Source organism: Suncus etruscus, chromosome 7, assembly GCF_024139225.1.
Source record: "Suncus etruscus isolate mSunEtr1 chromosome 7, mSunEtr1.pri.cur, whole genome shotgun sequence".
In the NCBI taxonomy this organism is placed as follows: domain Eukaryota; kingdom Metazoa; phylum Chordata; class Mammalia; order Eulipotyphla; family Soricidae; genus Suncus; species Suncus etruscus.
The window spans coordinates 68,198,090-68,217,762 of NC_064854.1; the positions used below are offsets into that span (position 1 = coordinate 68,198,090).

A 19,673-nucleotide genomic window follows, 5' to 3' on the forward strand; every position below is an offset into this window, starting at 1 on the left:
ATGAAGCAAGATACTCTTAATTTTAAAGCTACCCTTTCTATTTTATTTGAGTTGCTTATGCTAGGAAAAAAAAAGCCTTAAACTGCTCTAAAATAGTATTTAACAGGGAAAATTCCATTTGTTAAAGATGTTGGTGACTATTTCAGTAAAAACATTTAAATAGCCCATATTATGAAAGAAAATGAATATATAGTGGTTAAAAGTTACATTAATATTTACCTTTTTTGGAAGAGTTAAATTTTTCTTGTTCTTCAATGAATTAAATGCACATAATGATGGAAACAAAAGAAAGAAATCAGCAAATTTATAGTTAGACATGGAAATGTGATCGACACAATGGCATGAATAATAAAATGTGTAACAAATAATGTGAAATGATAAACTGCAATGACAAACCATGAGAAAATCTCAAATACAAACTAACCAAAGATAGAATGATCTCAAGAATATCAAATTCAAATGAAAAGGAAAACTATAAAACTAGTATTCACAGGCATCTAAAACTATTTTTTGGTATTTTTCTTTCCCTATTAAGAACTGTGTATTTCAGTAACAATTACTAAAATTTTAGTTTTAGTCCACTGCTACTTTTAACAAAAAAGTATACTTAAAAGTTGATTTAACATTCCAAACTAAAAGTTATATCATTTGTTTCATACTATTTAAAAGTTTACATTTCATATAATTTATAAAAATATTCCACTTATTAGTATGTAATGGATCTTTTCACAGAAATGTTTTTTACAGAGATGTTACAGGAGCTATTCTGTAACATTTTTTTACTTAAATATCAACTGATTTACAGAACCGTTTTGTCCTCAAATCTCAAAAAAATTTTGGAGACTATTCTTCTTAGACATTTTATAAATAATTTTTATTGTTCTCTCTGTGTGTGCACTTTTCTACGAAATAATAACCAATCTGGGCTATTGAAGGGAACTATCAGAGTTTTGGGTTTCAGAAATAATAGTAGTAAACATAAAACATAACAGAATTAGATTAAGAATGATAGTTAAATATTTATTCTTTAAAAGCTTTCACGAAGCCATAAGTGATAGACAGTGGCAGGGTGTTTGAACTGCACATGACTTATCTGGGTTTGATCAAGAGCATCATAAAAGGTCCACTAAACATTACCAGCAGTAATTCCTGAACATTAGAGCTAGGAGCAAGCCCTGAGCACTATTGGTGTGGCCCAAAAGCGAAAAAAAAAAAAATCTCATAAAAATCCCTACACACGCATCAACTAGATTTCTTTTTTAGAAAAATATACATTTATTTTATTTTGTTTTACTCCTGACTCTGTGTTCAGGCAGCCATGTTAGCTTGATTTGCCAGAGGAACCTTATGTGGTTCTGTGGGTTGGTCTTGGGCTGGCTACATGTAAATGCTCAAACAGCTTTATTATGTCTCTAGACCCAAAATATACACACATTTTTATACTATCAATCAAGTTATTTATTTAAGGATACACTATGATAACTAAATTCCAGAAACTTTTCTGGTTTTGGGGTCACACCCTGCAGTGCTCAGGGGTTTCTCCTGGCTCTATGCTCAGAAATTGCTCCTGGCAAGATCGGGGGACCACATGGGATACCGGGATTTGAACCAATGATCTTCTGCATGAAAAGCAAATGCCTTACCTGCATGCTATCTCTCTGGCCCTATTCCAGAAAATTTTCTTAGAATATGTTTCTCTCAATAGTCCCCTACCTTTAAAATTACTCAAAATTTAAAGCTGATCTTTCAGTTAATTTATTTCAAAATCTGTATTAATCACCTTTCTCTCAATATAATCAGATCTCATGTAGCAAATAGCCCAACATTTCTGAACATTAAAATATACTTTAAAATACTTCTTCAAAAATTAAAAGCAAACATTTTTAAAATTAAAGTGTCTTTTCAAGTGATGTTAGATTTTAAAGGACACATTGATTTTATGCCACCAAAAGAACTAAGTTATAAAAATAAATTATAGGAAAATTAGAGAAGTAAATAAATTCAGATAATCTTGTTAAATGTCTACTTTTATAAAATAATAATACTGATAAACTATATCTAAAATGTATATAGATAACATTAACATTACTTAATATGTACACCAAGCTCTACACCTATCTAAAATATAAATCATGTATAAAATGTGTTCTCATAAATCAAAGCAGTGTTTTCTTTTAGAAAACAACTACACTTTGCTAAAAATTAAAAGAAGGAAGACATATCTACTAGAGGTTTACCATTGCAAATAAATATCAGTGAGCATTCATCTTCTCAAAAGACAGAACTGAGGTTTAACAAATAATATCAAGAAAAAATATATCACCCTACAAACTATAAAACTACCTTAATTTAACACAATAAATCACTTCTAGTTCATGAAACAAATGAGAAGCTTAGTTTAAACACATTTCCAGACACAAATATATATGTCTGTTCATTTTGAAATAGTTCCATAATAAGATGGTGGTGCTCAGTATCATAAGTTTACTAAAGTTCCAAAGCATATATTAGCATCATAAACTGAAATGCTTTAATCTAAAACGGCATGAAAACATTTACATATATTTTTAGCTAATATTTTTCCATATATTAAAAAAGCTTTCTCTATAAAACTCAATAAATTTCAGAAACTGAAATTAAAAGAGGCATCCATTAGTAGATCTGTAATATTATAATTTTATTATATTAGCATATATAATATTAAATATCAAAATATCCATCAAGTCCATCGTCAGTCAGTCATTTCTTCCTCAATTTAATCATATGACTTTTCTGAAAGACAACTGTAAATATAAACATCATAAACAGAAATGCTTGCAATTTGTATTATTAAAAGAGCCTTATTAAAACCAAACAGCCAAACAATCTGACTTTGTAGAAGAAACTCTCCAAAAGAAACAAAAGAACTATAATATCCCTAGGTGAAAAAACATGCACACCATCATATAATTTGAACCTAATGAATGTTTTAGCAACCAGAGGAAATGCAAAGAATTTTTAGAAAAAGACAACTTTTAAGACTTCAGTCTTTAGTAAAATATGGCCTGTAATAATGGATTAGTAGATAAACAAAATTTTTAGATTAGTTGTGCAACAGGAATTATTCAATAGATAATTTAATAATCACAAATTTTAAAACAATTTTATCAAGGTTATTGCTAGAATATTAATAACTAATTATAAACTTTCATCTCAAAACATTCCCAGAAAATTTTTGTTCAATACATAAATTACATATAACATTGATATTATAGAAAAGAAAGTCAGAGTTTTTATAGCATAATTTTCTGATTAACCAAATAAATACACTAAACAACCCTGAACATGATACCGATATACCATCAGGACATATAATTTAAAAATAATAACAATCCAGTTTACCATCCCAGCATTTTTATATTAAAACATCAAAAATCAAAGATAGTTTTCCATTATCAAGCACTATGCTCATAAATTCTGATATAGACATCTCTTGAACAAATTATCTTCTATTATTTTTAATGTTAGTATGACACACATTCATTACAGTACTTATATTTAGTGAGAAAATGAGACCTGGAATACTCAGTATAGCATTAAATACAAGTTTTTCATCAGCAACTATCAGCACTGTTGGAAAAATTCTCAAAATACTAAGTTTTCAATTACTTCATAATAATGAAGTTTTCAAAAGGTTTTAAATATAAGCTCATTGAACTTAAACTACAACTTCCAATTAAAATCATTTCATTGAATTGAAGCTTATGTAATAAATATACTAATTATATATCCTTTCACCTACTGAGAAAATAACTAGCTACTTGGTTAACAGTACAAAAACAGCTACATTTTTTCCTAGTATTTGATTTAAACCAGATAGTTTCGTGAATGTAATTCTTACTGTTAAATCAATTCCATTCTTCTTCTCTCCCTTCTTCCTCTCACACATACACATCATATACACAAAAAAAACACTATGTATGTATGTTTGAAATATGAGAATCTTTAAGTAATTTGAATGGCTAAAAAAGACTCTAAAATGTTGCTTTAAGTCATTTTTGTAATCAAATATTAAAACATAGTATATTACAAGCAAGTTTAAATAAAAGTACAAGTAAGATCTTCAATATGGCCAATAATTTAACCTAAAATAATTTTAAAACAAGGTTAAGTAAGAATTAAAACAAAACTATATTTTGCTGAAATTGAAAGAAAGATTTCTTCTTGCATATCTTTTAAAACAGATGTTTCTAAGGGCTAATTACATTCTTTTCTACTAATCACCCAAATTTCATTCACTTGTTAGAAACTGTGGATCTGCTATCACCATTATAATTAGGTGGTGAAACTGAAATTCAAAGATAATTACTATGAATCAAAAACCACTTAAATTTAATAAAAAGGAATTAAAAAAGGTACATCTCAAACGTAAGTTTGGGGACAAAATTTCTCTATCAGATGGCTACCTTGTTCTATACTTCCGCTTCTCACTGGCACTTGTGGTAGCTGTCTTCCCCTTCGACTGCTGAAAGATGTGTCTGTGGGAGGAGATTGAGTTGGACTTCCTTGACGGTGCATCCTGTGGATAAATAAAAAAAAGAGAGGGAAAATATGGAATGATAAAATTTCATATGGTCAACAAATATCTTTTCTTTCTTCCTATTACTAGACACAATTATTGAATTGGGCCATTGGAAGCAAAATTCAAAACTTTTCTTATATATACATGTAGAGAATATTAGGAAAGGGGTGGGAAGTGTATGCCATGAAATTTTGCATAATAAATTCCTAAACTGAGAAGGATCCAATTTGTATTTCTTAAAATTAACTTTGTAATTAAAGTTGTAGTTTTCCATTAAATTCTGTTTTAGATAGTACTGAACCAAATATTTAATTATAGCCTTTGAGTCTAACAACATAAACAAAATAAGAAAGGATGTTATTAAAACTGCTATAGTGAAATAAATATTTACATTATATTTATATAAGATCTTCAGCTATTCATTTTATAATTACCATTATTATACTTGCTTCCTTCTGCTGATAGTCAAATATTTTAAACAAAATTTTTTAAAGCATTCTTTTACTGAATTCACATATTCTACTATAATTCATCTCATAACCTTTGATTATATACATTTAACTTCAGTTTATTTCTTATGAAGAATTTCCATAATTAAAAATTGTCTATGAATATGTCACAAACAGATGGAAGGACATAACACAGCCAAATTCAGTTTTCAATGATAGCTAATTGGCAGGAATTACTGAATACCATGGTGAAGAGAGATGTAAGTAATAGGAGATGTGGGAGAGGTTTAAAGTGTCACAAAACAGCAAGAATCATGATGTTCTGATTCTGGAGACCAGCTCTTGCCATGTATAGGGTTTGAGGAGTCCCCATACCAGAGCTTTACTCCCTAGCTTGGGGAGTGCTGGGAGGCTTGGCAGGCCCCCAGCCATCCTTGTCTTTTTCCCCTGACTCCAGGCCTTCCCTGGGTGCTCAGATGGCCAGAAGTGGGTTCAGATGGACTCTTAGTGGTCCTCAGGCTTCCCCCCTCCCTCCGTACTCCAGGGGGGGAGGTGCATGGGGAGGATTGCGGGCAGACATCTGGCTTCCGGTTTCCTCTTTGATTCTGGAGACCAGCTCTTGCCAGGTATAGGGTTTGTCTCCCCTGGACTTCAGTCCTTCCCTGGGCGCCGGTCTAGGTGGATTCTATAGAGGTCAACAGGCTTTCTCCCTATCTCTCCCTACACTAATGGGAATGCACTCTGGGAGGAGGGTGGGCCATTCTAGCACTGGTTTATGTTGAGACAGTCAGTGGAAATTTTTTCTCCTTGTTTTCATATTGATAGTATTGTATGCATATATTCTATATATCCATAACATCCATCTTGTATCATGACCTTGATACTACCCTACAAAGCTCATTTTTAATATTTTACTGCCTCAGTCCCAACCCTTATTTCCACCTATCTTCTCAGTAGGTGCAGCTCATGACATGAAGCTCACCACATAGAGTGATAATTGCGGTTAGAGAAATAATTACACTGAAAACTATCGTAACAATGTGAATGAATGAGGGAAAAAGAAATCCTGTCTCGAGTATAGGTGTGGGTGGGGTGAGGAGTAGGTAGATCTGGGAAATTGGTGGTGGAAATCCTGCACTGGTGAAGGGGGAGTTCTTTACATGACTGTAATCATACAACTACATTTATATTTGTAATCATGGTGTTTAAATAAAGATAATAAAAAAAAAAGAATCATGATGTTGTAATGAGTGAAAAAAGCTGAGTGCTTTAGAAGTTACAACACTACACCAACACCTAGAAGAGGCAGAACATAAATGCTGGTTGGACACTGAATAGCGACCTTGTTAGAAGCTGAGAAGGTGGCGCCGACCCTCCTGGGGCTAGGTGCTGGATAGAACACAGTGTTCTGATACTAGAGTGCTCACTTGATCTTGAGCGAGCAGGATGTTTTCCCCAAAGGACTGGCTGATCAGTCGCTCTTGGGACTGTGTATCCCCTTCTAGAAAGACATGGTGAGTATACCCATTAGGGTCAAAAAAGATCTTCAGTCAGTAGGTTCACATTAACGTTAATATCAACACATTTGTTCAAGGAAAGCCTGATTAGACTAACTAGACAGAGACTAATAACCAGAAGAAAGATTGCCACACTTTACTGAAATGGAATTCAATCAACTGACAAATTTTACTGTAAAGATGTGTTCCAGGTATTTTTAAGGGCGAATCTAGATTCTTCCAAGGCTGTACACCTCTTGAGTTTCTCCTCTCTCAAGGGCAAAGATTTCATTCTCTTGGTTTTTACTGAGCTGTATCTCTGGTGTTGAGAAGACAGCTGTAGAGAGCAAGACCTCAATAAAGACAGCACAATTGAAGGAGTAAATGCAATTAAATGATACAAGGACACTTCAAACCCTTGCCCTCAGAAAGAAATAATAGCTTACACAATTGTGTTAATTTTAAACTATTTATACTTTTACTTTCAGTAAGTTAGTTACCTCAAATAAATTGCAAAATAAACATGTCTTCTTATGTTAATTTAAACAAAACAACAAATTCAAATGCTATAAAAAGATGAAAATGCTTTATTATCAATCTGAATAATGAGAATGGCTGATTAAAATCACTTAACTATGTGAATGCAAAATATCTGAACTAATATCTATTTAACATTTATCTTAAAATAGTCATCAAGGTTTGAGATCATTTATAAATAATAAATAAAATGAACTTTATAAATTCACCTGTTTAAAATAGATACTTTTGCATTTTTATCAGCTCAGGATATAGCTGAAACAAAATGCATACTTAAAATACCTAAATATCAAATTGTGTTTGCACATTGACAAAAACAATGGGGTGTTTAAAGTGTATGAGAGTAAAGAAATCATACTGATGACTTGTAAGTAATTCTTGAAGGTTTAACTCAACATGTATTTCAATTCTTTTTTTTTTTTTTTTTTTTTTTGGTTTTTGGGCCACACCCGGTGATGCTCAGGGGTTACTCCTGGCTATGTGCTCAGAAGTCGCTCCTGGCTTGGGGGACCATATGGGATGCCAGGGGATCGAACCGTGGTCCGTCCAAGGCTAGCACAGGTAAGGCAGGCACCTTACCTCTAGCGCCACCACCCGGCCCCCGTATTTCAATTCTTAAATATTTTTTAGGAAAATTAAATGTTATCTGCTCTTAATTTGATTTACGGAATCTCTATTTCAGAATAATAAAATGGAGAATATGTTCCATAGATAAAGGACAGAATTCATTTTGAGACAAATGTGCATTTTATCATCTTGATCTAAAACAATGTTTTAACAAACCCCAAAGTAGATACCATAACTTAGTCTTTTTATTTCCTAAACCAGTCAAATTGAGCAGTGGGGGGGGGTTTATACCAACTTTTGTGATACTAACGTTAATAAGTTCTGATATATCACTGCCATTGGACCATCCCATAACTTAGTCTTACCACTAAAATTTACACAAATTAAAACTTAACCCCAATGTACTCCTCATATTATAAGGGTCCAATCGCTTTGAATTAACTTTAGTATTTCAAAGACTTCTTGTTCAAAATACACTTCCTAAAGTTTTGAAAACTGAAAGTTTTTACCCTGAAACTAAGAAATTTCAAGAGCCTTGCAATTCCCTTTATATTGCTTTTCCTCAATGTAGTTTGTAAGCAGCAAAAATATAGCTTAAGTGTAACTTGAAATATGAATAATCTGAATGGATTCGTATCACTAAACTAAATGGGAATAATATAGAAACCATCTTACAGACAAATAAATGGCTTCCTCTGTGAACAGAGATGAAAAATATTTGGCTTAGAATTTCCATTTCTCAAGCTGCTAGCTTGCTGTGTGTGAAAATAGTTTAGTTTGTTTGATGTTAACCATTGAACATAAGATCTATTTTTATTTTGGCATAAACTAAATGTCTTCAACTACAAAACTGTTCTCATCACAGCCAAACTTGAAAAAGTATGAAAGCACAGACAAAAGCAGAGCCATAGAAAATGACTTTGCCTTCAATAAGAGAAGAATGTGGCAACAAGGATGATTCAGAAGAGGTGGGACTGAGCAGTGAAATACAGACTTGAAGAGAGATGAGCAAAGTTCTAGAGATGAGAGGTAAAGGAGCCAAATGCAGTTTGTTTCAGAAAAGAGGAGAGTAAAATTGATCTAAGATAGAGACATGAAAATTTGAAAAAAAAATTCAGGCTGTTGAGCCTTGATCTTTCCATTGAAATGGGATGCAAGAGCTAAGAATTAAGGGTTTTAAGAATGATGAAATAATGAAAAATTACAAAATTAAAGGATGATCAGAGAGTAAATGAGGAAGAACTAAAACAGGAATTACCAGTTATTCTGTCTGGTGTATTTACATACCAAGCATTTCAAGTGTGAAGTGTGTGCATATACGAATATATGTGTTTGCTTTTTGTATAGAATTTGTATTTTTGCTTTAGTACTCTTTCTTCCTAATTTATAAATGTATTAACAGTATTAGAGTATCCTGCAAAAAGAGTGTTAAACATAATCAAGAGTGATTCACACAGGTTTAGGTGTGTAAAGCTTCAACACAACACTTTTTCTACCAATTGTAGTAGAATATTTCTATACATACAATAAAAACTAATATAGTTATAACCTTTGTGTATTATTGACAATAAAAATATAAATTCATATTTAATATAAATTTTTCTGGTAAGATTACAATAGAATTGTATGCTAAGCTTTTGCAGGAACAAAATATTTAAGTGACATTTAATAAATTATAGCTATCTAATATTCAAAAATATTAGACACACAACAGTAATTTTTCCAGAGCAAAACTCTAATTCCAACATAAGTTTGAAAGAATTTTTCACTAAATGTACATATTTACCAGTGACAACTCCATGCATATTATACTCTCTTTCCTTCACACTAATGTATAATTTGAATTAAGTAAAAATATCTTACCAAACCTTAGACATTTCTATTACCGCAAATAGAAATGGTATACACATTAGGATTAACAACAGAGTTAGAAGTTAGACTTTTTATCTGCAGCTAGCTCACTATAAATGACTAGGCATAAAAGTTCAAAATCTGCCTTCTTTCTTCAACTGATCACCATAGATTTCAGTATATTTTCATATAAGGTTATTCTTCAACCTGTAATTAGAAGTCAACCTCTGGTAACTTCTAAAAAAATAAGAGCTAATAAAAGCCTAGAAAATCCAGGTTAATAATTCTTTATTTCAAATAACACGATGCATGCTATTTGCATGTTAATAAAATTGACCAAAATTTTATAATGAAAAAAATCCACATTAACAAAAGTTTTTTTTATATTAAAATCTAAGGTAACTTAAGTAAAAGTAACAATAACAAATGTGATCCTTATGTAGAAAAATTTCAGATGAGCTGTCAATAAAATTCATCATATTCTTGTTTGAGGAATAATTTGTATTTATAAACAGATATTTTCAGTGTTGCAAGGGAGATACCTAACTATCATTCATTTGTAATTAAGTACTTTTGATAGAATCATTCAGCAATTTGTGAAATAGTATCTTATTTTAAAGAATATGTTCATTGATATATCCTAATTACAAAACTCCAAAATATCAATAATAAGACAACATGTATGAGGTACAAATGTCCAAAGATTAAAAAAATTGTGTAATAAAATTAAGATATTTTGAATGCTTCAGTTATTCCAGCTAGCTGAGTTCTAGTGAAAGGTGAGAAAATATAAATAATAATGCTTCACTACAAACTATGTCATCTACTTAAATTACTTAAATTCAGTTTCTTCTACAAAATCAATTTCTTTATAAAACTTTATTTTTCAACATATTTTAATTTCCAAAATCCTTTTCCATTGTAAATTATTTTCTAAATAATACTTCTACAGATAATAGCATCAAATAAATTTCATCTTTCTTTTGTACACATGAAGAATATTACAGAGTAAATCTACTGACCTCAGTTCAGAGGCAAAATTCTTGGTAATTTCATTTTTTGGATTCTTATCTTATTTTTGAATCTAGCATACATATTGACAATTATTGGTTAATAAAATAAATCACAGAACCATGCAGATATGTCTATATTGACCATACCCATTGTGATAACCTAATAGGCATCTTGCATTTGTTGGAACTTTCAAACCTCTTTCCAAGATATGATAAAAACTAGTATTAATTTTGAAACACAAAGTTAATCATCTATCCCCAATATTTAAAGTCCATCAAAATTACATAGAAAAATAAATCAGAAAGCAGAGTTTTATAGCATGGTTCCCAAAGTTATTTTAATATAACCTCCAAGAATTTCTCCAGTTATACATTTCAGTTTTCTCTATCCTAATTATGAAACCTCTATTTCTCTCCAAAATGGGTATAATATTTTTATGAAATTTAGTGGTATATTTCAAGTCACAGTTTTTCTCCAAGTATTCCATTCTCGTGGAATATATTTACTTTATATATTTTTATATTATATGCACTATATATGTTACATATTATATATTTTACTTTATATATTTACTTTACTTTATATATTTTGTAGCACAAAAGGCAGCTGTTTTTGAGATTTTCTAAAATTATCTGTACACTCTATTTCCTCCAAGTTATACCTTGTGCACAGCTTCAGAACAGCAATTACCATGGAACACACTTATTGATGTATGTATGTCATTTTATGTGTTAGATAAGTATGTATTACCTATTACTTAAAACATGTCAATACATAAAAATACAAAACTTTGAAAATTCCATATGTCCAATTAGACAAATTTTGTTTTAATATACAAGTATAATCTGAGATCATCTATTTTCAGAGAAGAACATCAAAAAGTTAGGATAATTCTGGTGCCAGAGCAATACACCACAATGGGTAAGGACTTTGCCTTGCATGTGGCTGACCTGTATTTGATCCCCAACATTCCATATGGTCTCCCGAGCACTGCTAGGAGTGACCCGAGTGCAGAGTCCGAAGAAACCCCTGACCACCAGTAGCATGACCCCCCAAAAACAAAAATAAATATGATGATTCAGATACATTACACAAAATATTTTCGTATTTCTGATGTTCTATTTGCTAGTAACACTGAAAATGATTTCAGAAAGCAAAATTTGTATGCTCTTGCATATAAATCAGAATAATTTAGACTTGATTTTTTTATTAATCAGAATTATCACTAGAGAATTATATGATATTTCCCCTTAAACTCGTTAAGTGTCCCCTTAAATTTAAAGAATGCATTGATCTTTATTTGCTTTTCCAGGAGGTTAGTTCTATAGAAAATACTTCTTTACATAAATGCTGTTAAACATCATTTTGATTTCTATTCTGTGAAACAACTTGTAAAATAAAATAAAGGCACCCCTAAATATAGCAGTAAATGGGTTGTTACATGGCACAACACCAAGCCTACCTTTCTGCATCAGAGGCAGTGCCCTTCCTAGTCTTTTTTTGGATGCTAGCTCTTTCAGACTTTCTGGAGTGCCTGTGGAATGAAATGTTAAAGAAATACAAAATATATGATGAATAAAGCTACAACAATATCATACAATGATTAAAAAAACAATAGATGTGAAAATGACAACTATTTTACCTAAATGTGTTTGTCAGTTAGAACTTTAAAAAAATAAATAAAATCAAATAATAACCACAACTGATGCTCTCTAGAAGACACAATTGCTTAAAAAGAGATACAAGAGGTTGACAATCCATTACTCTAGATATAAGTCTAGAGTGATGAGCTCAACATCCATCCTGCTAAGCAGCTTTGTCATTCCTAATGAATGAACAACGTTCATGGTGAAATGTACTAATAATAAATGTTAGTGATTTAGGTGCTGAAATACTACAAAGAGGTGGAGAAATACTCTTTTACAAGGCAAAACTTGGTGCTACAAAGATGTTTTCATCAAAACTATTTTTAAAAATAAAAAGCTATAGTATAATATGGCTGACACAATTAAATGATTTTAAATCAATGACTAACACTATTTCAATCTTATTTTAGATATTAATTTAAAAATCATCAATGCTATGCTTCTGCAATCATGCAACAATTTCAAAATCTAATGAAAAGTCAAGGCTAATAAAGCTCCAAACTTATCCTGTGTTCCAAAAATGTGCTCTGAACATTTGGAATTTGAAAACATTATCCACTAGAAATAAAATTCACATAAAACAGTGTTTCTCAACCTTTTTTAGATCATGGTCACTCCTGATTCTACTTCTATTCTCCTCCCCCCCATTATATCAGTTGACCTCTTGTTTCATCGTATGATCCCTGTTTATGAAATGGTCATCTGTTGCCCTCTTGAAGAATCCTAAAGCCCAGGAGGAACCACGTGGTCCCTGATTGAGAAACACTACTCTAGAGAGAGCTTACTTCCTCAAGGCAGTTTATATTTTACCTAACATATATGTTTGAATATAAAACATTGTGCTTGAAAAAACTCAAGCTAACTTTAGAAAGAGCAATAAGTTTGTCTCAATATATGTCTATTTTTTATCTTGGTAATTTATTTTCTATAATTTATGGTTGTTTTTGTTCCCTGATCTCATCCCTATAACAATGTTAAGTCAACTGTCTATTGTTTCATTAATACTATATTTCCTGAGTTTAGTGTATGTCAAGCAGTACTAGACACCAGACATAATTAGAATCTTCACATAATGTATAGATTCTATGGTCTGATTATTTCTTTTCATCTAGTTTTCTGAACAGTCATCTGTCAGTCTACCTTCATGCTCTCTGCCCTTCCAATTCAGAATTTCTTGTTACATACATTGAAACTATTTGGCAACTAAATGCCATTTCTGGCTGTACATTCCCTAGTCCATTGTTACTCTTTTTCAGAAGATCAAAAGCAAATTATGAAACTTAGCAAATGGATAACTGTTGCTTAGTATTTTTCTTTACTAGTAAGAAATGAGAACTTGTCAAAGACTAACTATAGTAGGCAACAGAATGGTAATGATTAAATTTCACAAAAATGCTTTAAGAAAGTTTCACCTTCATTTTACATGAGAAAAACATGTCATGGCAAAATCAGAAGTCAAAATGCAGCAGAGCTGGCTGGGATTAATTAGAATGTCAGTTTACCTAACAGGGTGAAATTGTTTCTAAAAGGCATTGACCTGCAAAGGGAAGGGAGAGATTGATTCCAATGCATATTCATTTGGAATAGATCCAGAATAGCATTAAAAATTATGTATGTCTCACATTAAAGAGAAAACTTATTTCTACTTTCTTGATCATTTGGTCACGAGAATATATGAAGAATGTGACACATGGCTGAGAGGAATGGCAGGAGCTGTTTAAGGGGGAACTTGTTCCTGAAGAGAAGAGAGAGTTACATAGAGAACAGGAGGGTGGGCAGAGTAGGTCTAAGACCTAATAGCCTTCTTAGTTTCAAAGAGACAGTAATAAATTTACCATAAGAATTTTATGCTTGGCCTGAAGAGTTTTCAAGAGTAATAATTGCCTTATAATAATGTTCTTTTTCTTGTTTTCAGCAATGTAAGACCAAATGATTTTATTCATTCGTTCAACTAATGTTTGTTTAGCATGTATATGTCAGGCATTGTTATAAATGCTTGGAAATATGTGTGTAGGAAAAAAAACTCCAAAAACCAATGCCTGCCTTAAAACATTTTTCATTCTATTGGTAGATAATGTTTTTTAAAAGAAACAACAACAAAATTCTACACATAAATATTAAAGATGGTTGGAAAAGCAGTGAATTCTGACAAAACTGAAAAATAAATCAGGACAAGGAGGATCAGAAAAGTAATGGTGAGGTGATTTCTGGGTATGATGCTTAGGAAACTTACTTAATTGCTGGTAATTTAGCAAAGAAATTAGATGGAGTTAGCCACGTCCATTCAAAAAAAAAAAAAAGCTATCAAATGCAAAGTAAGCAAGTCCTCAGGCTCCAATGACAGTAAATTTAAGGAATTAGAACAGAAAGTCTGATCACAAGTTTTCATTCAGGGAAGTGAAAAATCTGGTAGGCCTCTGCACAAACAATTTAATTTATACAATAAAAGTTATCAACATTTAAATTTTTTTCACTAGTACTTTTAACTTATCATTTTAAGTCCCATTTCTTCTTTTTTTGTTTTTTGTTTGTTTGTTTGCTTGCTTTGGGTGACCCTCAGAGGTTACTCAGAAATCATTCCATGCTTGAAGGACCATTAAAGTTGCCAGGATTCATATCACTTTCAGTCCTGGATTGGCTGCATGCATGGCAAATGCCCTACCGCTGTGCTATCTCTCTGGCCCACCAATTTACTTTTAATATAACCTTTATCCAAATTCTCTCTAAATACTCAGATCTTCTTTCTCTTTTTGGCTTCTAAAAACTTGGGGTATTCATATTTTCTTACTCGTATAATGATGATAATGACAATGATAGCAATAAAAATAAAATCTAAAACATCCTAAGAACATCTTTTATGCTAGCATAGACATTTATTTCAAGTCTCATAGGCTGCTAAGTAAACAAAGTAGTTACTATAATTTTGCCCGTCCTTTTTTTTTTAAAGCATCAGTAAATTAAAGTTTAGAGAGTTTAATTTGCACTAAACTTACAAGTCATTACATATAAAATTGCCATGGGAATTCAGAGTCCATAACTTCTATCAGAAAACATGTTGTACTAATGACTGAAACATAAAAGCTAAAAACACAGACTGCCAGTTGGGTTTAATCTCAGTACTTCCAATCCAACTGATTTAATTTAGTCAAATTATTTCATATCCCTGTACCTCAGTTTTTTCACCAGCAGTGGCAATATAACTACTACCACAACCTTACAGGTTTACTTATTGTAAATATTTAAGCATTCTTTTCTATTTATACCTTAGTATTTAAAGGTTTTAAAACTACACAGTAAAAGAATTTCTTGTAGTTCCAGCATTTCTTAAAATAGCAAATTATAAGGACTATTAAAGTCTTATTCAAATAATAATAACAATAATAAATGTGCTTATTGAAGACAAAGACTCAATCTATAAGAATAGCACACTCAGGGCCAGTAAATTATAGTTGAATGATAAATATTTATTGAAAGTTTATTTATTTAAATATTTATTTAAAAATTGTACATTATTTGTGCTTTTGTTCAAATAAGCATAACCTATTTATACATAGGCATAACTTATTTATAAATAGGTTCAAAATTGTGTTCTTAACTCTTTTTATACCTGTTTTACATTTCAAATGCATTAGAAAGCTACTTTCATTGATGAGTCTTCTAAAGACTCAATATTTTATATAATCTTCAAATATACTTAAGAGCAATAGCTCCTTATAATAAAGAATTTAGAGAAAATGGAAAATACAATGTCTTTGTCGTGCCAAATATAATGTTATGGTTATAAGTAAATGCATTTTATACACAGCTATTTCTAGGAACAGAAGTCTGTGATATATAAAAAATAATCAAAGTGGAATATAGTAATATCCATGGGCTAACTCCTGGTTCTTCATTCAGGATCACTCCTAGCAATGATGCTTGGAAGGGTTATACATATATACATACATACTCTGTATATATATAGTAGGGATGATAGAATGCAAGTGCTTATTGGTTCTCTGCCTGAGTTTTCTGTGTTCAAGAATTGCTCAGACTTGAGCAATTTTTCAGAATTGCTCAGATATAGAGGACACATAAAAATGAAGAAATATACACAACTCATGGATTGGTAGGATTAACATCATTAAAATGTCAATATTCCCCAAAGCATTGTACAGATGTAATGCAATCCTGCTAAAGATATCCATGACCTTCTTCAACGAAGTGGATCAAACACACCTGAAATAGCTAGAACAATGAATAGCTAGAACAATCCTTGAAAAAAGGAATATGGGAGGCATCACTTTCTCCAACTTTTAATTTTATTACAAAGCTATAGTCATTAAAATAGCATAGTACTGGAATAAAGACAGACCCTTAGATCAGTGGAATACAATTGAGTATTCAGAGAATGTTCTCCAGACATATAATCAATAAATTTTTGATAAAAGGGTAATAAAACGCAAAATGAAGCAAGGAAAGCCTCTTCAACATGCGCTGTTCAGACAACTGGTCAACCACTTTCAAAACAGTGACCTCAGACCTCCATCTAACACCATACACAAAACTCAAATCCAAATGGATTAAAGAACTTGATATCATACCAAAACCATAAGGTATAAAGAACAACACGTAGGTAAAACACTCCATGACATTGAGACTAAAGGCATCTTCAAGGAGGTAACAGCACTCTTCAAACAACTGGAAGCAGAGATAAACAGATGGGGACTATATGAAGCTGAGAAGCTTCAGCACCTCAAAGGAAATAGTGCCTAGGTACAAAAGCCACCCACAGAATGGGAGAAACTAACCACCCAATACCCATCATAAGGGGCTAATATCCAAAATAGACAAGATACTGGCAGAACTTAACAAGAAAAACATCTAACCCCATCAAAAATGGGGAGATGAAATTAACAAAGAACAACAAATGGTCAAAACACACATGAAAACATGCTGCATATTACTAATTATCAGGTAGATCCAAATCAAAACAACAATGAGTTACCATCTCACACCACAGTGATTGGTACACATTACAAAGAATGAGAACAAGTAGTGGTGGAAGGGATGTGGAGAGAAAGGAACTTTCTTTCATTGCAGGTAGAAAGGCAGTCTAGTCCAGCATTTCTGGAAAACAATATGGAAATTCCTCAAAAAACTAGAAGTTGAGCTCCCTTAAGATCCAGTTATACCACTCTTAGCAATATATCCTAGGAACACAAAAATACAATACAAAATGCTTTCCTCACATCTATATTCATTGCAGCACTACTTACAATAGCCAGACTCTGGAAACAACCAAAGATGCCCTTCAACAGATGAATGACTAAAGTAACTGTATACATAATAAATAATATACATAATACATAATAATACATAAATAATATACATAATAAAATAATATGTAGTCGTCCGGAGTTGAAGTCATAAAATTTTCCTATACATGAATGTATATGGAATCTATTATGTTGAATAAAATAAGTCAGAGGGAGAGAGTTAGAGGCAGAATAGTCTCACTCATCTATGGGTCTTAAGAAAAATAAGACATTGCAATAAAGCCAATGACAATAAAGATGAGGGCTGTTCTACCGGCTGATGATATGCAGCTCACCACATTCAGTGATGAGTGCAATTAGACAAAAACTACACCAACGACTATGGTGGCAATGTAATGAGTGAGATAAGTAGAATGCCTGTCTAGAATACAGGCAGGGGAGGGGGAGGGAGCTTGGGATCATTGGTGATGGGAATGTTACACTGGTGAAGGGGCGGGGGTGTTCTTTTTATGACTGAAACCCAACTACAATCATGTTTGTAAGGAAGGTGCTTAAATGAAGATAATTAAGAAAAGAATTGCTCAGACTATAACTGCAACATCAATTTTGAGCACACAGACTCAATCTATGCAGTGTCAAATAGTCTAAAATAATAAGATTAAGTAAAAACCTAAAAAATGTTATAAAATTCAACTTAAATTAAGTTGAGTAACTTTAAAAGTGAAACTCTGCATTTTCTACAGCTTTCGGTAAAATATAAATTACTATAAATAAAAAACAGTTTAGGGCACACTATCAACCATTTATTGATTACTGTATTGTTAAACACAATTTAACCAAGATTTAATTTTAGATTCTTAAAATATTAAGAAAATAGGCTAGCTTATCTACAAAACTACTTAAACAGAAATACAGGGAAAAAATCACAAAAAAAAACCCTGAATAAAGGCATGTATTATTATAATTGATCTAACTTATTTGGAGAGTGTGCCACCATCATTTCCCTATGTCATTAAACTCTCTAGCACTCTGTTGCCTAGTCTCTTGAAAATAATACTTAATGTTTATAGAGGGTTCCCTTAGCAGAAGTGAACCAAAAAAAAAAAATCTTCCAACATGTTGTCTTCATTTTAGGTTTAAATATATTTTTGTTCTAGTATTTCAAAAGAACACAAGTAGTGCTCATTTAAAGTGATCACTAGGTCCAGTGTTTGCTCTAGATAGTTTAATGCTCTGGACCTAGACTGTGGTGCTGCTCTGATCCATCTGTTGGCAGTAACCAAAGCTATACTTAGTAGTGCTCTGGGTGCCTGGATCAAATTCATGATTCTGTGCATGCAATATGTGTAATACAGCTTTGTAAACTTTCTTCCACACCCCTTATTCTAATATTTTGTTTTATAATTATGATTTTATTTTTACTTCTGGCAAACAAGAGTGAGAAAAACGTTTTTCTTTGCCTCACATGTAATATTTCCATGAATTTGGATTTAAACATCATAGGCACAAATATAATTATTTAAACACTATTAAAGATACATTCAATTTAAGCTATAACAAATATTTATTGCTGTAGTAAGAGCAGTATCAAAAGGCAGGTTTTCCTAATTAAATCTAAATTTCATGAAGTTCCTTTTTGTTTGTTTGCTTTTTTGCTTGTTTTTGTTTTGGGGCCACACCCAGTGAAGCTCAGGAGTTACTCCTGGCTATGCACTCAGAAATCACTCCTGGCTTGGTGGACCATATGGGATGCCAGGGATTAAACTGAGGTCCATCCTGGTCAGCTGCATGCAAGGCAAATGCCATACCACTGATTGTCACTCTGGCCCCTCAAGAAGTTTCTTTTTATTATTCTTTTTAAGTGTGAAGATTCACAAATTTACTAATAAAGTGAATGGTAATTGATAAAACTTATAATGTGCTACTTTCCTCTTCTCTTCAAATATTAAATTCAATTAGGTGAATTTTCTGAAGGTATAGGCAAATCAGCTTCAGAAAGTTATTACCATTTTCTTAAAGTTTAAAATTAATGTTAATAAATTATCAATACTATTTGATAATATGGATTGATAAGGGTAAAATATATCATACTCTGCTTTTGGAAAAACTTATCAAACACCCACATATAATGCTTTAATTTAATTGAAAATATATAACAGGAACCAAATAGAAATATTTTTGTATTATGGTTAACAACTTAGGCAGCTAAATGTGAAATTTAAAATACTATCAACTTGTTTTCTCATAAGAATGTAAAAAATTGTTTTCAATCTACCTACAGAAAAATGTTCAAC

General features: G+C 31.6%; 1 protein-coding gene across 35 annotated transcripts in view; it reads right to left on the minus strand.

Moving 5' to 3' along the window:
• RIMS1 (regulating synaptic membrane exocytosis 1) overlaps positions 1-19,673 on the minus strand; it is a 577,010-nt gene that overhangs the window by 141,448 nt on the left and 415,889 nt on the right. For 20 of the 35 annotated variants that reach the window (XM_049776777.1, XM_049776781.1, XM_049776775.1 and 17 more), the window contains one exon: positions 4,446-4,558. In XM_049776777.1, coding sequence (XP_049632734.1) covers positions 4,446-4,558 — 113 coding nt within the window. Of the gene's footprint in view, positions 1-4,445; positions 4,559-6,352; positions 6,537-11,937; positions 12,010-19,673 lie in introns of all 35 variants that reach the window. The other 15 variants (XM_049776770.1, XM_049776778.1, XM_049776799.1 and 12 more) reach the window with 3 other exon arrangements.